Genomic DNA, 22,537 nt, shown 5'->3' on the forward strand with positions numbered 1-22,537 from the left:
CCGGAGGCGTTCTTCCGATCGCCTCCGGCGCCCAGAATAAACTGCAATGAGCGGCCTTCCTTGTTTTGCTTCCCTCGTCGCCATAGCGACGAGCGGAGTGACGTCATGGACGTCAGCCGACGTCCTGACGTCAGCCGCCTCCGATCCAGCCCTTAGCGCTGGCCGGAACTTTTTGTTCCGGCTACGCTGGGCTCAGGCGGCTGGGGGGACCCTCTTTCGCCGCTGCTCGCGGCGGATCGCCGCAGAGCGGTGGCGATCAGGCAGCACACGCGGCTGGAAAAGTGCCGGCTGCGTGTGCTGCTTTTTACTTGAGCCAAATCGGCCCAGCAGGGCCTGAGCGGCAGGCTCCGGCGGTACTGGACGAGCTGAGCTCGTCCAGACCGCCCAGCAGGTTAATTGTATCTGTAGTACAGCTAAGAATTCAGGGCCGGATTTACCACTTAGAGGCCTGTAGACACAGGTTTTCTGGCGCCCTAAGCTCCACCCCTGAACACAGGTCACACCCCAAGTAAGAAATATTCCAAACTCGAATTTCTGCCTTATGTCAGTAACTGTCCTTAGAATCTTACACTCTAATCACTGGCTCATATTAATCTTAGTGACATGAGACACGGATTAGGGTGTAAGCTCCTGAGGTGATCAGTGATCTGAGGAGCAGTCACCTCTTCCACATAAGGCGCGTGTCGGCAAGTGCCTACAGTGCCTTATGGAAAATCTGGCCCTGTAAGAAATAGAACTTTAGTAGCAAAGAAAAGAGTCTCATATTGTTTTCCAGTACAGGAAGAGTTAAACAACTTCACTTGTTATCTATGCAAAAGAGATTCTCTGAGTTATTTGACCCAACTTGGTTGAATACAGTCCTGTTTTCTGAGGCACTTAAACAGCCAAGAAACAGTGAGAGGCAGCTTGGGATGAGGTTTTACTGCAGGAAAGTTCAATGGGTCATTATTTCTGCTTTGTTTTATAGTTTAAAAGACAGAGGCCCATATGCAATTAACTTTTCCTCCTGAGTTTTCTCCTAGGAGATACCGTACTTTTTCATCTTCTTTTTAAAATAATATTCCAGCACTTTACAATAGAAAAAGCACCAAAAAGTAGTGATAAAGTACTCTAACAATTATGTTGAGTATTTTGTTTATTGCTTGAGGTTTAAAAGGCAGCCTCACATCCACAGCGGCAGCTGCTACAGCCACAGATAGTCACGTTGTGTGGGCAGATGTCCGCAATCGCGATGTTGCAGGCAACAGGGGGGATTGGTTGCAGGGAACAAAAGTCTCTTGAGCCAATCCGTACATTACCACCGAAAATGAACACTGTTTTAGTTCAAAAACAGTGTTCATTCTTAAATAGAGCTGCCGCGCTTCCTCCCGTTTTACTGCTCCTCTTACTGCTGCCATTCGTTAGATTTATGAATGGGAACAAAGTTGCCATTTATCAATCTCCCCTTTAGGCCACCGTGATCGCAGGCATCCATTGATGCCTGCGTCACTTCCCTTGTTACAATGTAGTAACACATTACTTCCTAAAGCGTACTTATTGTACGCAAATAGGAAGTACTGATCGGGGACATCTTGTGGCCAAATAGTAAAATTACACCTACTGACTTTAGGGAATAAAATGTTTTCAATATGTAGGTCAAGAGGGCATATTATTATTAAATTACGGGCTAAAAATTAGGGATGGATGTAAAACTGAAAAAATGTACCTTTATTTCCAAATAAAATATTGTCACCATACATTATACAAGGTATATCATTTTAATGTTGCAATAACCAGGACAAATGGCCAAATAAAATGTGTAGATTTTAATTACAGTAGTATATTTTATTTTAAAATTATAATGGCTGAAAACTGAGGAATAATGATTTTTTTCCCATTTTTTTTCTTATTATTTCCATTACAATGCATTTAGAATAAAATAATTCTTAGCGTACCACCCAAAGAAAGCCTAATTGGTGGCAAAAAAAAAAACAAGGTATAGATCATTTTGTTGTGATAAGTTATTGGGGAATGAAAAGGAGGAGCGCTGAAATGTGAAAATTCCTCTTGTCCATAAGGTGAAAAATACCCGTGGGCTAAAATGGTTCATTGACAAGTTGTAAAAATATCCTCTAGGATAAAAGTCAGGAGAAAAATCTAATTGCATATGAGCATATGAGTGTGGTTTTAAAACTGCAAATGTGACTGGATGATGCAACGTTATAAAGAAAAAAAAAACAAAAAAAAAACTATATTACTAAAAAGAAAAATATGAGATTTTTCTTTTCTACTAATGTTCTATTTATTATCCGTACTCCACATACAATTCATTATATCAAAGGTTTTTTTTTGCTTTAATGTTGCTTTAAATATGCTGGAATATTTATTGACTATAGAGCTATAAACAATTATGTTCTCAGAAATACTATTGTTTATTATTGCAGGTGATTAAAGTCTTCAGTGAAGACGGCACCAGCAGAGCCTTAGAAGTGCCACATGACATAACAGCTCTCAAACTGTGCCAACTGCTGATCCAAAAGAACCACTACATCGACGATCAAAACTGGACAGTGTTCGAACATCTCTCTTCCCTATGTCTAGGTCTGATTTTTTTTTTGTGTTGTCTATAATATAATATTGAACCGCTAGGCAGAGAGAGAAGTGTGTTAACTATCTTTTTTGGACATGATCTGTTATAAAGGTGCTTTGTTAAAATGCAGCAATATAGTAAATAGACAGTAGAGGATTGTTGTTCATTCTTGTTTATCTGTAGTTCAATGTATTGCTGCTGCCGTGTCCACTACTGGTTCCCATTCCAACCAAGGTTAGTTTTTGGATCTAAGCAAGACAATAATTAGACATTGAACTTAAAATTTAACAATGTCATTTAGCACACTATCACTTTAGTAGGCAAATACACTTATTTATACAGTTCTGTATATCAGACAAAAAGAGGGATATTAGATTAGTAAAGAGGGATGGGGATTTGTGTTTAAACAAAGATGCTTTTTTTCCTGAGCTGCAGCCACTAGGGGCTCACTCAGTAGGCAGTAGCAGTGTTAGAGAGTTTTGTCAAATGTCTTTTTACGGAATAGGTGCTGACTTACTGAACAGGAAGAGTCAAGATTCTTACCCAGTCAGAAGCAGAACCTTTAAAATGTACCTGAGATGGGGGGGCGTGGCCGCGACATCAGGCAGCACGGATGCCAGATAGAGCAGCTCCCGCTCCGGCGAATCTAACCCGGCACAAACCATGGCGCATTCCGCTCCCGACACTCACAGCACACAAGAGGAGATGGAGACTGAGCAGGACAGCACTAAAAAGCGCAAACTCGGTATTCTAAAACCGCATAAACTCACGGATTACTTCGGAGCAAGCCTGCCCGGAGAACCCAAGATGGCGCCCGTCACACTGAACCACCCAGCGCAAAGCAGACAAACATCACCGGCGCTCATCAGGACCTAGAGGACGTCCAGCCGTTAATCTCACCCGAGTCCTCTCCCTTCAAAAGCCCGGCGAGATCCAAACTTCGGGTGGAAGGAAAAGACGCAGAGAGCACGGTAAGAGATAAAGACCCTCCCTGCATCACACAAGCAGCGGCCATTTTTGCAGACTTCCCAGCCACAGACCAAGCTGCATCGCAGGCCTTTATTAAAGAGATTCTATTCTCATTTAGAACCTCCCTGCTATCAGATTTTGCCAACTTATCCAAATCCTTACAGAACGATATAACTGATCTGGGTGACAGAGTAGATGGGATAGAGAACAAAATCACCGAGATCATAAAAGAGCATAACGTCATGGTGGACGTCTCTGAAGCGCAGACCACTGACATTAAATGGCTCAAGTCCAAATCAGCAGACCTAGAGGACAGATCAAGGAGAAATAACATCAAGTTTAGGGGCATCCCAGAGAATGTTCCCACCAACGAACTGAGACCTTACATCCAGCAAATTACTAAATCTGCCTTACCCAATGTCAGTGATACTGAACTCATAATAGACAGGGCCCATCGCCTGCCCAAACCAACCTACCTGCCAGCGCATGTGCCCAGAGACGTGATCGTGAGATACCTTTGCTATCATGTTAAAGATAACCTACTCTTCTCAATACGTAAGAACAATACACTCCCTGAACCCTTTGAGAAAATCAAAGTGTTTGCTGACCTATCCCAACAGACACTACAACTTAGGAAGATTCTTCAGCCAATCACTTCAGCTTTAAGAGCAGCGAATGTGCCATACAAATGGGGCTTCCCCACAAAGATCATCTTTACTATCCAAGGGCAACAGCATATCATCCCCTCCATCGCAGCAGGCCGCAGCCTATTGAAAACCCTGAAAATAAATATCCAGGAAGATCCCAATACTCCTTTAAGGAATGTCCCCTCCTCAAAGATAAACCAAGACTGGCGCCTTGCAACATCATAAGCCGGGGCCCGCACTTATTGGGCCTAACTCCAGTATTTCTTCGGCAGTGTCCACCTCTACAACTGACACTCCCGCAGGTACTTACCTGTTCTTCCCCCAGTGTGTAGAACAAGGAACAATTTGTTCTATTTTCGACTCGGCATCTTGCACTAATAGCTGTTACTAGTGCTATGCTTGTACAAGGAGAGCAAACCAAGCTTGCTCTCAAAGCTTCTTTTTGTGTTTCCAGAGTTGAGTATAAGTTATACGGTTTCTTGTTAAACAGTTTTTTTTTGCTAAGCATTAAAACATGTTTCCTGTACCCAAGGTTTGCAGACCTAATACAAAGTGAACCAACCAATGGTTCTCCCATCGTATACTTAATCCCTCTTTGTTGCAAAAGGGAGCAGTATAGCGTTATGGCACCTATTGTTCACCTGAGGTTTTATATAGCAATGTACGCGCTGACTTGTCATTAATATGTCTCTAAAGATTACATCTATTAATGTTCGTGGGTTAAATTCACCATACAAAAGATACCTCTTGTGGAATGAGATCAAACAGCATAACTCCCAAATTATTTTTGCACAAGAGACTCATTTGGTAGAGAAAGATACACATTTATGTGTAAATAAACAATACCCAACGATTCTCCATAGTACCTTTTCAAAGAAAAAACGAGGTGTCATGATGGCATTCCACAAGGATCTTAAAGTTAATACCCTTGAGATCATCAGAGATACTAATGGCAGATTTCTGATCTTCATTGGTTACATCAACGACCAATCAATGACACTGGTCGTCGTATATGGCCCAAACAATGCTCAAAAAACCTTCCACCAAAAACTCTTTGCAAAGGCTAAATCAGTTCAGAAGGGTCAGTTATTGATAGGAGGCGACTTTAATGCCTGCCCCTCACCTACTGATACAACCTCTAAGGCTCGCCACCATATAGCTACTATAGATAAACAACTACAGTGGCACGATTTATTCGATCCTTGGCGCATTTTCAATCCCTCAGCCAAAGACTTTACCTTTTTCTCCCCAGTACATAAAACGTACTCTAGAATCGACCTATTTGTAACTGACAAAATGCTATTGCAAAAAGTTTCAGATTCCTTTATTGATACCAAGACATGGTCGGACCATGCCCCAATCCATATAATATTAGACGGTAACCTGTCAAATACGAAACCCCCTCTTTGGAGATTAAATACCTCCTTATTGTTAGACAACAACTTTGCTGACAGTTTAAAGTCTGATATTAATTCATTCATACAACTGAACCGCACTCCTGATATGGGTGTAGATGTGATCTGGGCAGCACTAAAAGCTTATACCAGAGGTATACTAATAAGAAAAGGAGCCTTTGAGAAAAGAAAACGGACAGAGAAATATAATTCACTGCTAAAACAAATTCAAGAACAGGAAAAACAACATAAACAATCCCCCACCATAGAGAAAGAAAGGCAATTATTTAACCTGAGACAGGAACTAAACACTATCCTACAATCTAAATATGAATATCTAAGACAGAAATTAAACCTAGATACCTATTCTTTAAGCAATAAGACAGGATCATATCTAGCAAGAATTATAAAATCGAAACAGGTTAGAACAAAAATACACTCAGTTAGACACCCCATTTCTAATAAACAAATAACTAACCCCAAATTAATTGCAGATGCATTTTGTGACTATTACGCTACTCTTTACAACCTGCAATCTGACAATTCCACTCACCAACCCACTGAAAACTCTATTTCTGAATTCTTAAACGCTATTAATTTACCCTCTCTTACCCCTTTACAATTGGAGCACCTCAATTCTCCGTTCCAAACCGAAGAAATCACCTCAACAATCAAATCACTTAAGCGTAACAAAACACCAGGTCCTGACGGATTCAGCAATGAATTCTACTTAGCTGTCAACCCTAGCATCGCACCTTTACTCACAGACCTATTCAATAATTATGCCAGCTCAGGTGCAATCCCAGAAGAACACCTACAAGCCATTATCACGGTCATTCCCAAACCTGGAAAAGACCAAACATTAACGTCTAACTACAGGCCAATCTCATTATTAAATTCAGACACAAAGGTATAAGCAAAGTTGTTGGCTAACAGGCTGATGAAATACACTCCCATTCTGTTGGATCAAGACCAGGTGGGTTTCACTCCTGGCCGCCAAGCGCTGGACGCTACCAGACGAGTGGCTACGGTATTGAGATACGCACAGCTCTGTCGGATGCCTTCTCTGCTCCTAACTTTGGATGCGGAGAAGGCATTCGACAGAGTTCACTGGCAGTTTCTTAGAGCCACCTTGACTAAATTTGGATTCTCAGGTACAATATTATCAGCCATTATGGCTCTTTATGCTGCTCCGTCTGCCCGAGTGAACGCGGCTGGCTTCATTTCTAAATCCTTCCCCATTACCAACGGTACACGACAGGGATGCCCACTCTCCCCTATTATTTTTGTCCTAATCATGGAAACCATCGCCCAAAAAATTAGATTGAATCCCTTAATTTCAGGCATCCAGATTAACAACACCCACCACTTGATTAGTATGTTTGCTGATGATGTTGCTTTACTCATATCAAACCCTACATTGTCAATTCCACACCTCTTAGAAGACCTGAACTCCTTCTCCAAAGTTTCCCTTTATAAACTGAACCACAATAAATCATACGTACTTCCCCTGAATTTGTCCGCTGAAACAATATCTCAACTTAAAAGGATGTTCGCGTTCTCTTGGGCAGACGGGGCGGTATCTTACCTAGGTATTAAGCTTTCCCATAACTCATCTGAATTATTTAGACTCAACTTTAGTCCACTATTAACAGAAATCAAAGAGGAATGCACCTCAATGTCAAAATTCTGGATGTCTTGGTCGGGCCGCATCGCTGCCTTTAAACTATTCCTACTACCCAAAATTTTATATATACTACGCACCTTACAAATTCCAATTCATAAGTCATGGTTTATAGAAATGAGAAAAGCTGTAAATACCTTTATATGGCAAGGGAAAAAGATCAGAACTTTCTTTCAAGTAATGACACTTCCAAAACACCGCGGGGGCATGGGTTTGCCCGATATCGAAAGATACTATCATGCAGCTAATTTAGAATTGACAAAACAATGGTGGAATACACACTCACAAAAACCATGGGTCAAACTTGACTCGATCCTTTTAGGGTCAAATCCAAGAGCTATACTAACCAGTATATATATAGGTGCAAAACCCCCTCAGTCCCCCTATCCATCTATACAAGCCTCTTTAAGATCCTGGGAATATTTTACCAAACACCCACCTCCATCCAATGAATCTACCACTTTACCAGTTACCCTCGCAGCCCTTGAACATTATATCACTGATATCAACCTACAACCTTGGATAAACTCAGGTGTTATATCATTACAAGATCTTTTCAAAGATTCACAACCTAAGTCTTTCTCAGACCTACAAACACAATACAATCTTCCTCTATCCCAAACATTTACATACCACAGACTCATCCATGCAATCAAAAAGGACAAAATCTCCTCCCCAAAAATCCACCCTTCTATTTTGAACATGTTAAATTTTTCAGGTTACTTCAAAGGCAGTATCTCTGTCTGGTATAAACATCTCACGACAGGAGCCATCTCCCCCCTTAACAGGTATGCTACAGTGTGGTCATTAGACCTCAATAGCGAAATTTCGGTTGCCAAATTAATAACAGCTAACACCCTAGTATCAAAAATCTCTCGTTGTAACTCACATTGGGAAATGGCAAAGAAGATACTATTTAAATGGTACATAACCCCTAGACAATTAGCCACATTTTCTGCTACTAACTCTCCAATCTGTTGGAAATGCAACTCCTCTGCAGGTACATACCTACACATGTTCTGGCAATGCCCACTAGTAGCTCATCTTTGGCACCACGTAGAAAAATATATCCGTAAAATTCATAAACCAGATTTCATTCTCAAACCGGACTTCGCCCTTCTTTTCATACAGGAAGAGCCAATCCCCTCAAAAATACGCCCCCCGATCATCCACCTAATACTGACTGCACTTCATCTAATAACAAGTAATTGGAAATCCCAAGAAAAAATTTTACCCTACCTGCTCCTTTCACATACGAAAAATAATATCCTTTTAGAACAAAAAATAAGAGCTAGACTAGCGATTGACTACTCCAATTTCCATATTCCTATAAGTTGGAATGATCAATGTAATGAATAATACCTGAGTATCCCCACCCTAGATAACATAATGTATAAAATCTTCTAGAGTAACAGAATAGAGTGCCAAATTAGACCGTTCCCTGGGTATGCTTTTCTTTCCAAACCCTGGGTCTGCAACTACTTGTTGTGTTTATGTTCATGTTGTTGTTTATATTCATGTTTCTGCTGTTAAAGTCTAACAAGTTAGCTCACTATCAGTTCCAGCCGATCCGGACATACGTAACCTACATTTAACACATTTCTCCAGACTATAACCACTATAAGCTAGACTGTTGTATAAAATCAGATCTCAAATCAACGTTCTAGTGGGGGTCCGTTCTGGCCCACTGGTACCACTAGAATACATAGTATTCCCACAAACGATAGATACTCTCTGCCTGGCTGCCCAATGGGTAAAGTAAAAGTCAAGCAAGAGATTATTCTAAAGAACCCTAGCCCACACGGTTATACTATTTTTCACTCAATTAACAACAAACACATATCATATTAGATTCTACCTGTATTGTACAATGTGATGTATATTGTTTCTTTATATATGTATTGAAGCTGTATGTATTGTAACACGTGTAAACCATTGTCTAAAGGATTTGGCACAGATTATCTGCTTATATGACCAACTTTATTATCTCTTAATAAATTTTTTTTTGAATAATGAAAAAAAATGTACCTGAGATGGCGTGTGTGGGCCGATTTATACTTACCTGTGGCTTTCTTCAGCTACAATAGGTGCTTGGGGTCCCTCCCCATCCTCACCAGCTGCTCCGTTCTCTCTGAAATCCTTCCGGAAAGTGGGTCAGTCATGGCCTGTCGTGGTCTTCAGTGCCTACGCGGATTGCATGTGTCCCTGTCCCGTGCCCAGGAGTGTCTGCGACCACTCAGTACTACTGCACAGGCACAGAACGCACCAGGCTGCAAGAGTGTGACTGGAGTGTACGTGGCCGAGCTGCGCATGTGCATGAGAGTGCAGCAGGTCTAATTACCGGGAGGATTTCTGAGTGAACGGAGGGGCCAGGGAAGACACTGAGGAACCCCAAGCACCTCATGGGGCTAGAAGAAGCCCCAGATAAGTATAAATTGACCCACACATGCCATTATAGGTTAACCAGTACACCATCCAGCCTCAGTGAGCTGAGGCCTTCTTCATAAAAAGTAGGAATTTCAAGCCTGCAACTTCTTTTTGATTCAGAAAATGCAGCCAGGTTGTTGTCTTTTGCCACCAATAAGGAAAATGAAGTGACAGTATTTGTTTTATTTGCAGAAAGAATTATAGAAGATCATGAGATGGTTATTGAAGAAGTGCAGTCAGAGTGGGACATGGAAGAAGACTGTAGATTCTGTGTCAGAAAATACTATGCAAAGTATGAATTCTTCAGAAATCCTGAGGTAAATGAGAAGAGTTATGTAAATCAGTATAAAAAGAAAGCTGACTCATATACAGTGTGGGCAGGGCCGGATTTGTACTTTTTACCGCCCAAGGCCAACTATACCATCTGTATGGTTGTTATCTGTGTGCCCCAATGAGAATTCTACTTACTTTCCATCATTGGAGGTCACAGACAATAACTATTTCAGTAATACGCGTATAGATTATACGTTTTTTCCTTAAGAACTTTTATGTTATGTTTGCCAGCTCGTCAATGATGGACCCATTGTGTCTCGATGTGAGTTAGGCTGATGTGTACCTGCAGGATAGAGCTTACAGGACTTGCAGGGATGTCACAAGTACAGGACAGAGTTCAAAGGTTAAAGCTGTCCTTGTAGGTAGGGATGGCTGTATAGAACCGCTTTACTGCCCCTCACTGAGCCGCCCCTAAATTTCTGGTGCCCTAGGCCATGGCCTATGTGGCCTTGCCAGAAATCCGGCCCTGAGTGTGGGTGATAGTCTTTTGCTGCTGCTGCAGGACCTATGTCCAGACCTCAGGGTATAAACTCCATTTTTTGCTGTAAGATTTCTCTTTGATTGATGGAGAAAAGTTAAGTCTGGTTGCTATAGACAAAGTAGAAAGTTTCTTTCTAATGACTGGATACAGTAGGATAGGAGGCGCCCTTGTTTTTAGATGTATATATGTGTGTTACCTCTATTATAATTAAATCATGTAAGGTTCTTGCCTGCCTTATATAGGAAGACATCCACTCTTAAAGAATTAAGGTTCCTGGTGTCCCTGTGTCCTTTTTCTCCTGTTTTATCCAGCCTCGATATTTCTAATGACTGCACTGATCCTAAGCAACAGAATTTATTTTCCGTATCACGCCCTCTGAAGAGTACATGACTTAGCCTGAAGCAGGAAAAAAAAAGGGGCACCGCCATAGGCAGCAATATAAAAAGCTGCGATTGGCGGCAATACACGGACATTTGGGCACCTGGAGGGCCTGATAAAATAGCGAGTGCTGGGGGCTAGCATTGTGGGTAGCCCTGGTGCCCGCTATTTTATTGCGCATCTCCTCTCCAGCATCCAAATTTCTGTGGATTGATAGCTTTGTGGCAGGTTTTTTTTAGGAGTGTTGGGGGGGGGGGGGGGGGTGTTTAGAGGTTAAAGTTAGGCATCACCAAGGAAGAGGGGGGTTGAGGTTATGCACCACCCACTGGGGAGGGGGTAAGGTCAGGCACCAGGGGGGAGTTTAGTTTTAGGCACCATCGGGGGAAGGGGTTAAAGGGAAGGTCCATGCAAAAAAAAATGAGTTTCACTTACCTGGGGCTTCTACCAGCCCCATGCAGCCATCCTGTGCCCTTGTTGTCACTCACTGCTGCTCCAGTTCCCCACTGGCAGCTAGTTTAGTTTTTGCCGACCTCGGAGGTCGTGGGGCCGCATTGCATACGTTTTTACGCATTCCCGCTAGTGCAGGAACATCAACACATACATTTTTACGCGTTAGTGGTGCAACACGGAAATTTTTACGTGGGCACAGGATGGCTGCATGGGGCTGGTAGAAGCCCCAGGTAAGTGAAACTCATTTTTTTTTTGCCTGGACCTTCCCTTTAAGGTTAGGAATCAGTAGAGGGAAGGTTCTGTGTGAGAGTAGGGTTAGATTAGGTCATAGTAAAATATCGGTAAAGATTGCCGATATTTTACTCAGGGCCGGGACAAGGTCTACCACCAACAGAGGTTGAGCTGCCCATGTGTGCCCCCCCCCCCCCCCATTGGCCACATCTCCGTTATTGTTCCTCTTTACAGGGTGGTGTATATAGTGAGCTGCTCCACAGGACTGTATGGCACACATACAGTAATCATCAGTAGTGGAGATCACTTGAAGTCTTTTTGTTGCTATGAGTTTTAGGTAGCCAGGTATAGGTGTCCCCATTAGAGGTAGACAGTTATAGATGCCCCTTGTATAGGTAGCCAGGTACAGGTATAGGGGCCCCCAGTATCACTCCAGGTATAGGTTCCCGCAATATAGGAAGCCAGATATAAGTGCCCCCAGATTTCATTCAGATACTTCATATTCTCCTACATCTTCAAAACATGCTAATAAGTCAACTGGTTTCCCCCCAAACAATCCTATAGTGATACTATTTGTCTATGACTATGGTAGGGATTATACTATGAGCTACTCTGGGGACAGTCAGTGACATGACTATGTACTTTGTAAAGTGCTGCAGAAGATGTCAGTTCTATATAAATACATAATAATAATATTGTAGGGTATTAGGACTATGACTATGGTAGGATTAGATTGTGAGCTCCTCTGAGGACAGTCAGTGACATGACTATGTACTCTGTAATGTGCTGCAGAATATGTTAGTGCTATATAAATACATAATAATAATATGGTAGAAGATTAGATTATGACTTTGGCAGAGAATAGAAAGTGAGCTCATCAGAGGACAGTCAGTGACATGACTATGTACTTTGTAAAGTGGTGCGAGTGATGGATGCAACAAAACCCCTGGCGCTGTTCCCCCAAGTGTATAAATGTGCCCCCATGTGTGCATTTATACATTACCTGTCCTGTGTTGATTACCAGATGGTGCCCATCCACCTTTAGCTTCTTCCTGTTCCATTTGTGGCTCACATGCCACCAGCATATAGTGTGTGACGCATGTGTGATGTCACCCGTGCTAAATGCCAGCGGCTTGTGAAGCACAAATGGAGGAGCGGATGATGGCTGGGCACTGCACGGTGGGCAACACAGGACAGGTTATGTATAAATACGCACTGAGGGGCACATTTATACACTAGGGGGTTGCGGCGGATGCAGCAGAAGCTGGAGACTTGTCTGATTCCCAAGAGATGTCATGCTAAAATCGATGGAGAATTGGTCTGAGGTGTATGGGCACCTAACAAATCTCTCTTTAATCAGATTAGAGAGAGATTTGTCTCTTGGTGAAATCTGCCCATCATGGGTTGATGTATGGCTGCCTTTACTCTAGCATGGCAGCATTAGGACACTGCAGTGTCATTTCGGTAAGTCCAGGTCCTTATCAGTACTAGGAGTGGAGGGGGGTAGGGGGAAGTGCAAAAGCCTTTACAGCCTGTCTCCCTGACTTCCAGAGCACAGGTTCAGGATGGAGGAAGGGGCACAGGGCTGCTCTCTCTCACATACACACACTGCACATACCTTTCACCTTCCCCGTTAGAATTCCATTCTCCATCAGCCAGCCATGCAAGACTGGGTGGCTTACTGGGGGAGCAGCTGGATGACATCACTGACAGAAGTCAGTGAAGAAGAGTTAAAAAAACAAACAAACTTGCAGACCAGCTAAGCACCCTTACTGGTGTGCTAGGAACTGTCTACCAATCTTACTTATCTAAACTATGTATGACTCCTTATCAGGTGCAGTCTTTAGAACAACTGTACAAAGAGCTTTTTATCTTCGCTCCCTTAGCTGTGTCTCTCAGGACAGTGGTAAAAAAACTTTTTTTTTCTGGACTGCCCATGGATTGAAATGCCTTTGAAAGTGCCCCATCCTGACCTGATGACCTGCCGCTCAGCCTATGTGTAGTCCCGGCCCTGATTTTACTATCGGAATTAAGTAGCAGAATATGAGTCATTTTTCAGATACTCTATTAGTGGCAATATGCCCTTTCTTCCAGGCGCCTGGAGTACATGACATAACCAAGCGTTATAATTGCTACCAGCACTATTTGTATTTTGATCTGGAAAGTAGGGGGGGTTATTGTGTTTTGTATGTGCATTTGTATGTGTTTTGTAATGTATTGTGACATTACTATAGGACAAAAGAAGCTAGGATAACTTCATTGATGATAAGGCGTTGTCAGACATGTTTTCATTGTATCTTGCAGACTGTAATTCCTCAGAGGCTTTGTTTCTAGTTGCATGTTTTAACCCATGATTGAAGTGCTTTACGTATACTACCAATTCAATGGGTAGCTGTGACAAGACATTAATCAAACACAGCAATGGTCACCTGGATTTTGTACTCTACGTGCCTTGTTTTAATAAAAAAAATGTATCAGGCCTTTGTGCAGGTCTGAGTGCTACCATTAATGTTAAATCAATTTTATTGCACCACTACAGAACCCCTTGAAATCTCACTCATTTTACTGAACAAGGTGTGCCTTACTGTAGGAGGTTGTGAGTTATGCCATCATCACTAAGCATTAAATACCTCAGAGGAAAATACAAACGCTCAGCAGATGAGCTTTTTGTTTCTGGGCCTGTACAACAGACAAGGGGACTAAATGTGAAATAATTTAGTTATGGCAAATTCTGTATCTGCATTTAAAGAGGGCTTGGATACTTTCCTTGCACTGAAGGGCATCAACAGCTGATATTACTTGGTCCTAGCGTAGTTGATACAGGGATTTTATCTGAATGCCCCTGTAGTCAGTTCCATTTAAAGAGTAATTGGTCCAAGCCTTGGGTTTTTTGCCTTCCCCTGGATCAGGGCAGGCGAACAGTGCTATGTAGTGTTGCAGGACAAATATTTAGTTTTTTTTCTGGTTGAACTTGATGGACTTATGTCTTTTTTCAACCAGACTTACTAAGCAACTATGTGACTATCAGTCCCTGAATTAAGTAAATTAGACTTTCCCACAACATTTGGTTGGAATGTCTCATTTGCATAGGTGAATCTCTGCAGTTTGACATGCTAAGAAGAGTGTAATACTTAAATATAACCCTGCATTTCAACTTTGCTCTAAAACATTATTTACAGTATATTATATGCAACCAGCATTTTTTTTTTTACTAGACCAGCATTGGAAGGGTTACACAGGGCTTTAAAGTTCCTGGAGATTTCTGCAGACGCATCCGAAGCTGAAATAGATACATTTTGTTTACATAAATGTATCTAAGTGTTGAATGTGACTCATCTCTCTGACTGAGAAGGATCTTGGAGGACAGCCAAAGAGTGTGTAACATTTATCAATAGATACATGTAACTAAATAGAATGTATCTATCTGAACTTCTGCATATCTCTCCACGGAACTTTAAACCTCTGTGTTTAACCCTTCTAATGCTGGTCTAGTAAAAAAAATGCTTTTTGCATATAATATGCTGTAAATAATATTTTAGAGCAAAGTTGAAATGCAGGGTTATATTCCGCTTTAAGCAAAGTTATATGAAATGCTTCTGGTGTCAGGTTTCACATACTATTACACATGTTTATGTTGCACATAAGATACATTTCTGCTGCTCTCCCAGAAAGCTCTCTGAGAGATTTTTCTCACACAGGGTTAACAGATGTATTGTGAGGGAATCCCCCTCCCCTCATGGTTCATTCAGGATCAGTTTTGGCGACACTGAAGTGTGAAAGGAATTAGATAATAATAAACAAAGAGATAAGTATTCAAATGTATACACCAGTACTTAGCAGCACTTTCCAAACTATTCCTATCTCAATAAAAAAAAACATGTTAATCGATATTGTTCCTTTATTGTTATTTTTATATAACTTTCTTTAGTGTTCTGTTACAGTTCCTTATGAACCTGCAAACCTCAGGCAAACTAAAATGCAAATAACTTTGCCTAGAGAGTTGCGGTTGGGCCTGCTACCTCTTGTGAGAGCAGGATCATCCACCAGGCAACCTAGGACGGTGCCTGGGACCTAGCAGGTGTCAAGGGGCCCACCTGTCACTTTCTCTGACCTCTCATCACTTCAGCTTACCAAAAGGACCACAAGGGGGTGCCAAATCTAGTACCTTGCCTAGGACCCCATTACATCTTAATCCATCTCTGCCTCTTGTGTATTCCTATTGGACTATCAGCAGGATTTATTGGGCCAAAAGCAAAAAGCAATTCTGTGGAGATAGGATTGGTGTGGCCAACTGGGGTTTTCCATGGAAATACTTGTCAGAACTTACTATCATTTGAATTTGTTAGATAAATAAATCTAAACACCATTCTTTTTTATGCCAGATGTCATTGTTTTACTTTATATCTAATGGTTTCATGTTAACAGAGCTATTTTCCAGATTTAATGCTGTCCGATTGCAGTGAAATTAACGGCACAACAAAGTCTATGGATACTATAAAGGTGAGAATTTAAAGAAAAGTACAAACTACCTCTTGGATCTGGAAAGAGTACTTGGAAGAGTGGACTGGAAGTAGCGTCCTAAAGATATTTTGACTTTAAAGGGAATATGTAGAGAGACACCAAGGGAGGAAAAATGCAAGAAAACAGGGTCCCCTTTCTCATGTTACCTCTAAATAGGCAAGATACCTAACAAAAGAAGGTTAAAGGATACCCGAAGTGACGTGACATGATGAGATAGACGTGTATGTACAGTGTATAGCACACCAATAACTATGCTGTGTTCCTTTTTTCCTTTCTCTGCCTGAAAGAGTTAAATATCAGGTATGTAAGTGGCTGACTCAGACAGGAAGTGACTACAGTGTGACCCTCACTGATAAGACATTCCCCTTTTTATCTCTTTCTTGCTCTCAGAAGCCATTTTATGCAAGGAAAGTGTTTTATAGTTGGAATTTCATTGTAACGTTTGCAGAATCGTTTTCGTGGTCAGCGCACGAGAGTACACTGACACAGCGAAAACCTTCCACAAGCGTATAATTGGGTGAACCCAGGCTAGGTGCAATGCACCAGCAGAGGGCAATTCCCACCAGCAGATGGTGCTGTGGAGTGCAGACGAGCACAGCCTCTGCACGGCCACAAATGCCAGATGGGAATTGTACAGATCTAAGACAGTGCGGAGCTGTGAGCAGCCCTTAAAGAGAAGAGCACAGAGATAGGCTAATAAATGTGTGTTCCCCAATCTAGTCGCCACCCAGCGACGGTGAACACACATTCGCAGAAACAAAGTATGAACGCAATCGAGGCGATCGCCAGAAGTGACACAAGACTGAACAGAACAGAACACAAGAGTAGCAAAGGCACAGCAAACGACAATGAGAAAATAACGAAAATAACAAACGCTAGCTAAACGCGAACACCGCACTCATTCGCAACAGTGAACGCATTTATGCACGATCTCCGCACGTTAAGCGCAACAGAGACAAGCACGCCTAACTAACCACCGACAGACAAACACGAAACAAAGAACGCGAGCGCTTGCTTAACGGTTACCTCACCGAGCCTACAGCAAGCGTTCGTATCAGACAAGACAGACAAACGGAAAACAGGAATACGAGAGGAAAGATCCACTGCTCTTTCCGTCAGAGCGAGTGAGATCCGAGTTCAGGAACAAGAAAGCAGATCAGAAGGATCCACAGCCGCTACCGCTAGGGGCTAGTGCGATCCAAGCATGACAGACAGATGAGATAGCAGGGAGCAACCGCTGCTCCAGCTATACTCCAAGAACAAAGATCAGAAGGATCCACAGCCACTACCGCTAGAGGCTAGTGCGATCCAAACACGACAGACAGAAGAGGTAGCCGGTAGCAACCGCTGCTCCAGCTTACACTCCAAGAACAAAGATCAGAAGGATCCACAGTCGCTACCGCTAGAGGCTAGTGCGATCCAAACAAGACAGACAGATTAACAGAAGGGGCTACCAGTAGCGGCCGCTGCTCTGGTTAGCACCCCAGACAGACAGAACGATTTCCTGACAACCACCGTTGGTGACAGGACAATCGCAAATGAGAGGCAATACAGACAAAACAGATATCAAGCTAACTGCACTAGGGAAGCTGCCTAGTGCAGTCCCAAGAATTACTATAAGATAACGTTGACAAGAAATAGCATGGCTGACACTCTAGGAGTGTTTCAACAAACCCTGAAGGAATGACCAGCAAAGGACTCTGGGAAAACATGGGGTTTTGTACTGCCAGCCTACAAAGTAGTTAGGTGGGTGGTTTCCATAACCAATGTATGCAAATTCCTCAGCAGCAGAGCAGATCAGAAACTTGCAAAGGAAAGACAGGTCTCTCTTACAGAGACCTGCAGCCCATAGACTAGAGGAATGGTCAAACAGCTGTCTGCCTGTGCAGCCAGCTGAGCGGATCCTTACATTCATATCAGTGAAGGCCACACTGTAGTCACTACCTGTCAGGACTGAGTCAGCCACTTACATACCTGATATTTAACTCTTTCAGACAGAGAAAGAGAAAATAGAACACAGCATACCTAGTTATTTGTGTGCTAGGCACTGTACATACACATGTCTATCTAATCATGTCAGATGTCACTTCGGGTATCCTTTAAGGACAATAAAAGTGGAGAATTTGGTCTAGTAGTAATTATTCGAAGAACCAGTAATAACATTTAAGATACTTGCAAAACTAGGTGACAGTTACAGATAACCACTTTAAAATAAGTGAAGAAAATTGTATTCCATGTACTCTGTAAAGTGATGCATAAATACATAAAAAAATAACAATAATATGGTAGGGCATTATGCGAAGCCGTAAGCGGCCCAGGCTCCATAATCTGACTATCCCAGCCTGCATGGGTGACAAGGGGTTAAAGAGACCTGGGAGGGGGTACCACACATCATATTTTTTGAAATTTTCCTCTGATTTGGCCATTGAAAAGTTAAACCCTTTAACCCCTTGTCAGCCATGCAGGCTAGGATAGCCAGAATGTGGAGCACAGACTACGTGGGCCTGAGTGATACCAGCCCACATGGTCCATGGTATGGGGGAGCTCTGGAAGAGAGGGGCAGCCAAGCCCCTCCTCTCTCTCAGAGCCCTTGTCTAATCCATGGACCTGTGGTGAGGGACACAGAGGCTTCTAGGGGCTGGAGGAAGCCCCAAGTAAGTAAATCTTTTGTCATTTATTTGGGCTCATGTATCCTTTAACCTAAAGTTGACAGACATTGACTTCAATGTTAAATGCAAACACATTTTTACTAAAAAAAAAACAACAACTGGCAAGCAGTCATTCTTCACCAGGTTTGCCGGTTAACTAGTTCATCCATCCTTACAGATCAGGAGTCTCTGTCTGACTGAATTAGCCCCATGCTTGTTTAGGGTGTGTAGTCAGACACTACTTCAGCCAAATAGATCAGCAGGGCAATTGGTATTGTTTAAAAAGAAACTCCGACCAAGAATGGAACTTTACCCCAATCAGTAGCTGGTACCCCCTTTTACATGTGAAATCTATTCCTTTTCACAAACAGACCATCAGGGGGCGCTGTATGGCTGATATTGTGGTGAAAGCCCTCCCACAAACAAATTCTGAGTACGTATTCTTGGCAGTTTCCTGTTTTTGAACCCTGTTGCATTATGGGAAATAGCTGTTTACAGCTGTTTCCAACTGCCAAAAAAGCAAGCAGCAGCTACATCACCTGCCAACAGTAAAAATGTCACCATGTAATAAATGTCAGAATATAAATCAGGGATTTAAAATATTTTACAATGGGCAAACACTGACTAAATCATTTATACATAATTATGGTAAAAATTAAGCACTTTTTTTATTACATTATTTTCACTGGAGTTCCTCTTTAAAAGGAAATAACTATGGCAGCCTCCATATTCCTCTCAGGTGTATTTAAACTGAAAAACGGTTCCAATACAAAGTCTTTTAAAAACCAGAGACAGCTGATCATCTCTTTTTATTTCTAGATGCTTCTAAGTACGAGCACATATCCTGAAATTCACAGTTACTTACATATGACAGAAAAAGGGAAAAAATCATGGAAAAAGCAATTTTTTATATTACGTCGCTCCGGACTATATTACTCAACCAAAGGAACATCAAAGGTATGGCGTTTCTAAATAGACAGCTTCAGGTTACGGCAAATATATTGTAAAAAATGTTTATGATAAAGAAAAATATACACAGTAGAATTGTATCATGTAATAAAAGCAAGCACCTATTAAAAAGGGCGCCCAATAGACATCAATGTTAAACTTTTTCATTTGGCGATAACTGTATAAAAAGGGTACTGCGTTTATTTAAAACAATATATTGCTTGTTATCTTTAGCTTTCATGTCAACACCAAATTTACTGATTACGGTAACCCATAATTTTACAAATAATCGTTACTAAACTGTATAATTGTTTCTAAAAATGTTTCCTATGCTTTCTCAGAAAAAATTGTTTTCATTTCAACTTTTTGCAACGAGCAGCTTCCACTATTTTCACCTATGTTACAAATTATCATTTTTCAACAAACTTACTTATACTTATATACGTATAAAAAAGTTTATTTTTACATTTAATTCCTCAATTATCATTTTTTTTCCTTCTATGTTGAATAAAACCATAAACAATCATATACAAACTTATTTTACACAAACAAAATGTGGGATTAAGGTTAGGAGCTCTCATGGGAGGAGTTAAGTTTGTGCGCCACCAGGGAAAGGTCTAAGGGTTAGGCACCACTTGCAGGGTCTTAAAGTGGATCCGAGGTGAACTTTTACTCATTGCATAATTGTGTTCCTTTCCTATTGTTTATAGAGCATTCCTCAAGCCAAATACTTTTTTGTTTTTGTTTTAATACTCAAATTCCCTATAAACTAAATAAACCACGCCCACAGTTTTTCAGAGAGCCTTGGCAGTAGCAAGGGCTCATGGGAGCTCAGTCTGGGCAGGAGGAGGAGGAGGTGTTACTAGCCATTGATTTCAGAGGCAGAGGGGAGGAGGGAGGAGGGGGGATTAGGTTTTTTTTTCACAGGCTTAATGATCAAGATACAGATAAGCCTGCCTCTGTGTAATGTTTACAAACAACATGGCTGCTGTCATTGTATCACAGGAAGAAATAATCATTTTCTATTAAAGCTGTTTTCAGCTAGATTTGCTGTGTAAACTATCTAAACTTTGGATAAGATATATAGACAAGTTACTTGTTATAGTTAGTTTTTCATCTCGGATCCGCTTTAAGGTTAGGCAACACCAGGGAGGTCTTAGGGTTAGGCACCACTAGGGGAGTGATCTGTGTGAGAGTAGGGAGAGGTTAAGTTATAGAAAAATATCGGTAAGGATTAAAGATATTTTACTATATGAATGTAGTACAATATCGGTATATTAAATGATATTTTATCACTTTTACTGGTCCTGATTTTAGTAAACATAAAAAAATAGGTTACAGTGGGGAATAGTAGAATATCAGTATTATAAACTATATTTTACGTTATATCTTGGGGCCCAATTTACTAAACAATAACTTTGTCATTCATTTCTGGTTCCCTTTTTAGCTGGGGCCCTTATGTATTCACCCAGTAGAATCCCTTAATAATAAACTTCATGGGACCAGGAAAAGTAGTTTACTATATTAGTTTACTATATAAGAATTGGTCATACACTGTATATCTATATGGATCCATTTGCTGTGACCTGAGAGAGGACTGAGTTTACTATATCCAGAGCTTTAGAATCTCCTATAATAACATTCTGCTGTATTTGTTATGGTAATGCCAGTCACATGCAATCACTGTTTACGCCAGCCACTGTTGTACTGATCAGTGAATTGCCGAATCGTGGAGGAAATCGCATTGCGCCAAACAGGGTTGTTGCTAGGATCCCAAGAGATCCGGGGCACTTTTGGGCACTCCAGCCAAAAAATGGGTGGGGCCATGCACCAGAATGTGGGTGTGGTCATAGGTGCAGCCAAATTTACATGAACTTAACAGTGGTCTAAGTAGGCCTGCCTAGCAAAATTTTGGACTAAACCCCCATCTTCATTAATACAATAAATTAATACATAAATACAGCATATCACATAAATAAGCAGTGCCACTTCAAGGGGAACTGAAGTAAGAGGTATACGGAGGCTGCCATATTTATTTCCTTTTAATCAATACCAGTTGCCTGGCAGCCTTGCTGGTCTATTTCTCTGCAGTAGTATCTGAACAACACCAGAAACAAGCATGCAGCTAGTCTTGTCAGATCTTACCGGACTATGGCTAATAGTATTAGAGGCAGAGGATCAGCAGGGCTGCCAGGCAACTGGTATTGCTTAAAAGGAAATAAACATGGCAGCCTCCATATACCTCTCTCTTCAGTTCCCCTTTAAACATAACTAGGCAGAATTACCTGTCTTCTGTGCTGGCTTATTTCTGCTAGGCATGCTGCCAGGTTGTCTGGCAGTCCGCCATAGCATACCCTGACCTTCTAGTGGATCCCCTCCCATGCTCTTATGGGCCTCCCATTGAAGCAACACAACTCCCAATATGCCCCCATAGAAGAACCACAGCTCCCTGCATGCCTCCATAAAGGCATCACAGCACCCAGCATGACACCACATCACCCAACATGTCCCCATAGAGGCTCCACAGCATCCAGCATACCCCCATTGATGCATCATATCTCCCAGCATGCACGCCATTGAGGCACCACAGCTCCCAGCATGACCCCGTAGAGGCTCCACAGCTCTGACTCTGACAAAATAGATCCGTGACATGGGCAGCACGGTGGCGTAGTGGTTAACGCTCTCACCTTGCAGCACTGGGTCCCTGTTTCGAATCCCAGCCAGGGCACTATCTGCAAAGAGTTTGTATGTTCTCTCCGTGTCTGCGTGGGTTTCCTCTGGGCACTCCGGTTTCCTCCCACATTCCAAAAACATACGGATAAGTTAATTGGCTGCCCCCTAAAAATTGGCCCTAGAC

The 22,537-nt window shown here is 41.9% G+C and overlaps 1 protein-coding gene across 2 annotated transcripts in view; it reads left to right on the forward strand.

The window, feature by feature from the left end:
- Positions 1 to 22,537, forward strand: part of GRB14 (growth factor receptor bound protein 14) — a 95,702-nt gene that overhangs the window by 35,061 nt on the left and 38,104 nt on the right. For both annotated transcript variants that reach the window (XM_068245627.1, XM_068245626.1), the window contains exons 2-5: positions 2,424 to 2,580; positions 9,883 to 10,007; positions 15,989 to 16,063; positions 19,552 to 19,689. In XM_068245627.1, the coding sequence (XP_068101728.1) occupies positions 2,424 to 2,580; positions 9,883 to 10,007; positions 15,989 to 16,063; positions 19,552 to 19,689 (495 nt within the window). The remainder of the gene's footprint in view (positions 1 to 2,423; positions 2,581 to 9,882; positions 10,008 to 15,988; positions 16,064 to 19,551; positions 19,690 to 22,537) is intronic.

The sequence above is a fragment of the Hyperolius riggenbachi genome, chromosome 7, assembly GCF_040937935.1.
Source record: "Hyperolius riggenbachi isolate aHypRig1 chromosome 7, aHypRig1.pri, whole genome shotgun sequence".
Lineage (NCBI taxonomy): Eukaryota > Metazoa > Chordata > Amphibia > Anura > Hyperoliidae > Hyperolius > Hyperolius riggenbachi.